We start from the raw sequence: 7225 nt of genomic DNA on the forward strand, positions 1-7225 counted from the left end.
AGAGCGCGGGCTCATCCGGGCTACGCCTTCGGTGGCGGGCGGCCAACCGCGCGGCGTTCGGCAGCGTGCTAGCAACACCGGGGCTCCCCGGCAGTGTGCGGCCCCGGCGCAGCGGCATTTGGACCGGCGCGACGCTACGGCGCCCACAACCGACGTGGCTGCCCGAAGCGGCGGGCCCTTTTGCACGGAAGCGGCGTCTACCAGCGCGCGTCACGATAGGCTGCAGAGGAGGCCGGGCAGAGGTTGGCGGCCATGGGCGCCCCGCCCCTGCCTCCTCCGGAGGCCGTCGGCGGAGAGGCTCCCGTCCTTGCCGGCTCGCCGCCTCTCTTTCTCCCCCTTCGTCTGGTGACGCTGAGGACGCGGAGTGGCTTCTCGGCGGTGTCTGGACCTGGTTCGAGGGCTCGAGGCAGAGTCGCCGCCGCCGGCGCAACGGAAGTAGGCAAGGGAAGGGAGTAAGGGGTCGCGGTGCGGTTGGGTTGGACCGGGGGAGGTGGGCGTGGGTCAGGTCCGGCTTGACCAGATTCAGTGCGCCTCGTCCGGTTTACTGCTGAAAAAACCCCGACGAAAACCAGATAAAAACCGCCTACACGGCATGCCATATACTCCCTCCGTAAACTAATATAAGAGCGTTACTAGTGATCTAAATGCTCTTATATTAGTTTACGGAGGGAGTACTATATATCAGCATAAAGTGGGGGAAGTTTCGGTAGGGGTAAAATATGGTAGCAAAGTGAGGTATAAACTGACACATTTTTTAGAAAAATGGGTAGTATCTGTCACAAAGGTCCATCTTGGGAGTAGAATTTGGAATTCAATAAAAAAACACAAAAAAATATCTTGCTGCTCCATCAAATAGAGTATATAACTGACAGACAAAAAATAGGTCTATTAAGGAAGGGAGAAAGAAGATCGTAGGAGGCATTGCGGAAGCGTGCATGTGTACATCGTAGAGCGCGATGGCTTGCTCGATGGTGTGGACGGCCCAATCGTACTTGGCACACATCCTAGAGACACCGCTCGGTTGATCTCCATGGCGGTCGTGCTCTCCCTCTTCCAACGAAGTGGCGGGGAGAGAGGTCGAGTTTACAACTTCTTGAGTGGTGGGTGCGTGGGTCGAATAACGAACGGGCACGTGGAGAAGCGGCTGCCGAGGTAAACCCTCGTCGTAGATTCAAATTCGATTGTATGGCAGGTGACTAGCTTTTTTTTTTGAAATACTATCTGGCGAATGTTCTCTCGAAGGGAGGTCCCACCCCACTCGCTACACTCGCTCCCATCAATTTCCCCCGCACCTCCCTCTCACGGTGATTTCCACCGGAGCGCTGCATGTGGGTCCCCGCCGCCGTCGCAGCACATCCATGTGTTGTCCGGCAAGGGGAGGTTACTAGTGCGAGAGAACGAGGATGTAGCTCGGCGGCGTGATTTCCAGCGGCTGGAGACGCTTCGGCTGGGCGGGGTATCCAACGAGGGGAGGATGGGAGGCGGACGGAGGCGTGCCGGTGCTAGCAGGCGCGGGGCGGCTCCATATCTCGAGATACAGCGAGGGAATTAGATCCACGAGGCTTGGAGCTCCATGGCGCGCCCATGGCAGACTCGGGCGCTACACATGAGAGAGAGAGAGAGATCAGGGTCACATGACGATCGAGCTATCAACGCTGTCTGGCTTTCGCACCTAGCAAGGCGCTCCTCCTTACAGCGTACCTCTGCCAAGTCGCGGCGATGATGGTGGCCACGGCCGACGATGAACGGCCCACCCCAACCCCCCCGAGGACGTGGCCGAGGTGGCTTCTTTGCGGCTATTGTAGGCGCTCACCAGGAGGCACGGCAAGAGAATTCTGAGGTTGTTCTTAGAGAGTAGAGTGAAGCTAAGGTTTGTCCCCCGCCGATACACAACTGCTTTCTTCTTCTGTTTTTTACTAAATGACACAAACAAAACATGACCATGCATATGCATGGTTGCATATGTTGTACAAAGGCAGTGGATTTTTTGCCATTCCTTGTCTGTATATGGTTTCTCCTAATGTGTTTTAGATCTCCCATTTTCTGTAGATGTGAGGATTTTTAAATGGGATTGATTAAGCCCATGACAATTTTGCATAATTTGTTTTTATGTCCCCCATGGCAATAGTTGTTGACAATTAGGCCTAGCAGCAAATTTGATCAAGCAATGGCACTTTGTAGACACTTTCAGTTTTGTATCTTACCCACATGGCAATTTGTAGATAGTTTTTTGCCTTTTTCTTACAAGAGGAAATGCCACGGACCGTGGGAATTGGGTATATGGCAAATTTTGGGGGTTGATTTCGAGTGGAAAAATTTCTGGGATCGACAACTAGGTGCATCGTGGTCCCTGTGTAGTCATGTAGGAACCATGGCAATTGCAATGTGTATACCATGGCAAATCAAACATGTGTCCTCGACACATTTTTGTGTAAAAAACAATGACATTTTTGTACAAATCAAGGAAAATTCAATGTATATACCATGGCTAATCAAACATGCATGCTTAGTAAAATGAACTATGTATTGTCACGGCATTTTAGAGATACCTCTCTACCACGTCAACTAAACATTACATGTGCTAGTAGTTTTCGCAAGAACATCATGTCAAATAAATAGAATTCGCCATGGCAACTTTTAGGTTTTTAGTAGATGGGAAAGTAGGTGCAAAAACTACCAGAAGGCAATATTGACATGGAATTTGCTATAGCAATTTCTATGTCATTTTCCTAAAAATATGGCATTTTGTTAATTAATGGTAGGGCACTTTTTAGGTGACATGGCAAAATTTCAGTACATGGCATTTTTTACATTGTATTGCCATGGCAATTTCTACATGATCTGTTCTAACTTTAAGCGTGTATCCCTAAAAGGGATGTCACTTCAAGTGTTTCATATAGTATAATGACATTTTACCGGATTTTGGTTTTTGGTCACATGGTATTTGTTTTGTGAAGTATCATCTTGCAATGGAATCTCAACTTTTCTACCATGTGTGTATATCTTCATATGGGGCTAATAGTATGAACTACTTGGAAACGTTCGCATGGCAGATTTTGTATGACTGTTTTTGAATTGTTTACATGGCAGTTTGTTTTCTTGTGGCAATTTTGTAGGTAACCACCACAAAACATCATATAAATGTTGACTCATGCTAGTTTTGCCATGTGGAAATTTATTATAGGCAGTATGACAATTTTAATAATAAGACCATGGCATTTTTCTACTATTGACAACATGGTAGTAGTTTTATTTTAGGTCCCATGTCATTTTGTTAATTGGAGGATGGCATTTTTTGTATGCGAATGAACACGTTGTGATAGTGATGACATGACATTTTTTGGAATAGAAAATCTTAAACCATAGAAACTTTAGAAATTACTAGTCCATTCACACAAGATTATTTGAAATTCCATGGAATTTTTTTGTGTGTGATTGAACACGTTGAACAGGGTGCCCCCATGAAATTTTTCAATTGTATGTAGGAAGAAAAAATAAAAAAAATTCACAATACATAGAAAGTGTTTTGAAAATCTTTTGTAATTTTTTTAATTTGCCATTGTATTTAAAAAATAACATGAAAAATTCATAACATTTTTTGAAAACCTTTTTTTTAATCAAATTTCTGTAATTTTCCATGGCATTTGTTAAGAATAACATGGTAAATTTCATAATGTTGTGTGTACTAAAAAACATGGCATTGTTTTCATATTTACCACCTTGTTTGTTCACATGGCAAGTTTTATATAAAACCCGCTATGTTAACACGGCAAGCTCATAAAAGTTTGTTATTGGGATATGTATCTATATCTATATAAAACGTCAGGCCCGTCGATGAGGGCGGCCAAAGTGGCCGACGGCACAGGGCCCCCAAAATCGTGGGGCCCTCATTAGGGAAAAACTCATGTGCGGGTCCGTGTGCGAGCCGCTCGAGTCTGATGCAACCGCCCCCACAATCGGAGCAGCGAGCCCTAGGGCCGCAAGCCTGCCCTAGTCCCCAACCCTCACCCCCAATCGTCCCCCGTGCAAGCTCGCGCCGCCTCTAATCTCCCTGACGGTCTACTGCAATCTGCCGCCGGTCGCTGTTCTCCCCTAATCCAGCTTGGCCTGCTAGCTACTCAGTGCTAGCCCCACCACGCCGTTCCCGCAAGTGTTCCCGAGTGTATGCTCGACCAGCCCAGCCTTTGTACTGGTGCTGGGCGCCTTCCCCTGCCTCCCCCTCGCCCAGGACTGATGCGCTTCGGAAGCCAAGAGCGCACTGTTGGGTAATTTCTTGGACCGAGACAAACATATAACAATAGCAAATGCATTTAAATTGACATGTTGTATGTGTTGATTTCCAAATTGATGTTATATGTGTTGATTTACAAATTGATGCACTTGAACATTGAACTGAAATTGAAAAAAGATTCATTTATCCATTAAACTCAAAATGACAAAAGCATGATGTATTTCTGGAGTAGGTATGAGACTTTTTCAAGATTGTCCTTTAGTTATATGATTTTAAAAAAATGAGGCTGCAATTTGAAGTTCGCCCCATGCCCCCAAATTCGTGGAGACGGCCTTGTATAATGTCATTTTAATGTTGAAGAGCATGGCATTTTTATCATTAACAACATGGTGTTTTCTTTTAATAAGAGCATGGCATTTTTTTAATCTATAGCATGGTGAATTTATTTTTTAATGGACAACATGTTTACTTTTTTGAATCATGCAATGTTCTTTGTGTGATTTATATTGTTTTCAACAAAGAAAATATTGGGCACGACAATTTATATCATGGTATTTTTATTTTTTTAATGTCATGGCATTTCCATTATCTTGATCATGGCAATTTCCTTTTGTTTTCTAAACGTTTTCATTTTTGAACCATCCTCGATGATGGCAATTTCGTTATAACTTTTTTTTTCAAATTTACCATGTATGATTTTATATGATGGCGCTTTTAGTAAAAATACTGTTTTTTGTTCACATTGCAAATAGCAGTTTTTGCTACATACATTTGTTGTGCTTTTCTATTTGTCTGCTATATATGAAATCCTTTTTTGACGAGAACGAGTAGATGGGAAGAGATACAGAGGTTTAAAATTTACCATGTTATTTGTTTAGAATAACATTATATATGAAACTGCGGAACATATATGAAATCCTTACCATGTCAAATTATAAAAAATTTAGCACGTCAAATTCTATTTTCTTATTCACATTTTTTTCTATTTTCTTGTTTTTTCTGTATTTTTTATTTTCAGGAATGGGCAATAGCTTTTCTAGAGAAAATGTACAGTGCATGATCAATTTTGATCATGACGGCAATTTTGTTTTATACGTCATGGCATTTTTTGTCGTTTTATAACTTCTTAAAATGAGGTTCAAATCCTAATAAATGGTTTCTACTAAGGGAAACAAGTGGGAAACTCAGATTGAACAGCAAAGTTACCTCCAGTTGACTTGCGCGGCGTGCAGGCAGTGCTGGTCAGAATCGGATTGGACCATAGCTTAGCTTGACTTGTTTCCCCAGGAACGCAAGCGCCAAGCAAACGAAACAAAACGCGTCGGGGAAATCGAGTCGCCGTCGATTCAGTGTGTATATCGGATTCTCGGTGTATATATACGTACGATGTATTTGCCGGTCGTCCATCTCGTCGCCGCCACCCCCACTCCTCCTACTCCTAGATCAGACGCGCTCTACCCTGTCTCCGTCATCTCTGTTCAGCGCGCCGATCGATCCCATGGCGTTCACCTGCAAGCGACCCGCCGCGTCCCTCGACGGCCACGCCAGCCAGCCGGGCGCGATGTGCCGGAAGAGGAGGCGCGTCGTCGTTGGGACCACCTATGACTACGACCAGGAGTCGCGCCTCGGCGCAGGCAAGTTCGGCGCCGTCGTCAAGGCGCGGTGCCGCGCCACCGGCCAGCTCGTCGCCATCAAGTCCCTCCACGACCCCGCCGACCCCCACGAGGTGCTGCGGGAGGCCCGCTTCCTCGAGGCCTGCGGCGGCCACCCGCACATCGTCGGCTTCCGCGGCGTCACGCTCGACTACGTGACCGACGAGCTCTGCCTCGTCATGGACTACGTCGAGGGCAAGAGCCTCAAACTTCTCCTGAGCGAGAGGGGCGGCGGGCTCCCGGAGGCCACGGTGTGCACCTTCATGTGGCAACTCCTCACGGCCGCCAAGAAGATGCACAGGTGCCACATCGTCCACCGCGACATCAATCCTGCTAACATCCTCGTCGGAGGGGAAGTCGTCAAGATCTGCGACTTCGGCGTCGCCATGTCCATGTCGGAGGCGCCGCCGTACGAGGAGGAGGTTGGCATGGGCGAGTACCGGGCGCCCGAGATGCTCCTAGGGAAAGAGGACTACGACGCGCTCGTCGACACATGGTCTCTTGGGTGCGTCATGGCGGAGATGCTCTCGGGCAAGAGGATTTTCCGGGCCGACGAATTCATCTCTCTGTTCCAAAGGATCTTCCAAGTGGTGGGCGTGCCAGACGACACGACGTGGCCGGGGTTCACGTCGCTGCCGCACACCGCCCCGCCGCCGCTGGTGCCGGGGCAGCAGAGCACGCTGCGAGATCTGTTCCCGGTGGAGACGCTGTCCGCGGAGGGATTCGAGGTCCTCAACGGTCTTCTTACATGCAACCCCGACAACCGGCTGACGGCGGCCGCCGCGCTGAAGCTCCCGTGGTTCGCCACCGTTACTGCTCCTACTGCTGCTGCCAAGATCGACACGATGGCGGTGTCCATAAAGGAGGAGGTGGTGGAGTTCGCTCCGTTGATGCCTCCCAGAAAGAGAGTCACGGCCAAGAAGACGTTGATCAAGAAGAAGGTGCCACTGACCGCTCCACCGGCCGCATGAAGTCGCAGAGATCTCGTTCTTGTGCCTTGATCCATCGATGCTTAGAACTTTTCTGATGCAAAATAGTATGCTTGGATGATAATTTAGTGCGTCTAGAGCAGAGTAAATTGTGTCTGGCTGCATGCATCGCCCAGATGCAGAGGCAGGGGGTCTTCCTCCTTTTCCAAAAGCAAAAAAAAAAAATCTGGGCTCTGGCTTTTCGAATGTTGGTAGAAGAGCTACCAAATTCATTGATTAGAAAGGGTATTACAAGAACACCCCAAAGGAGTAATGCTCATTTTGAATGCATAAGGTAGACAATGGTTTGCCTTTTCTAGTAAAAAAACAAGTGTGTAACTTCCGTCACATTAGAGCGGTACAAACTGGACATA

At 47.4% G+C, this 7225-nt stretch overlaps 1 protein-coding gene across 1 annotated transcript; it reads left to right on the forward strand.

Annotated features, from left to right (window-relative positions):
- The first annotated feature begins 5668 nt into the window (after positions 1-5668).
- Positions 5669-6926, forward strand: LOC109777061 (putative cyclin-dependent kinase F-2). The gene has a single exon (XM_020335716.3). The coding sequence runs from the start codon at positions 5730-5732 to the stop codon at positions 6852-6854; it is 1125 nt and encodes a 374-aa protein (XP_020191305.1). The 5' UTR covers positions 5669-5729; the 3' UTR covers positions 6855-6926.
- Positions 6927-7225: the final 299 nt, after the last annotated feature.

Source organism: Aegilops tauschii, chromosome 3 (genome assembly GCF_002575655.3).
Source record: "Aegilops tauschii subsp. strangulata cultivar AL8/78 chromosome 3, Aet v6.0, whole genome shotgun sequence".
Lineage (NCBI taxonomy): Eukaryota > Viridiplantae > Streptophyta > Magnoliopsida > Poales > Poaceae > Aegilops > Aegilops tauschii.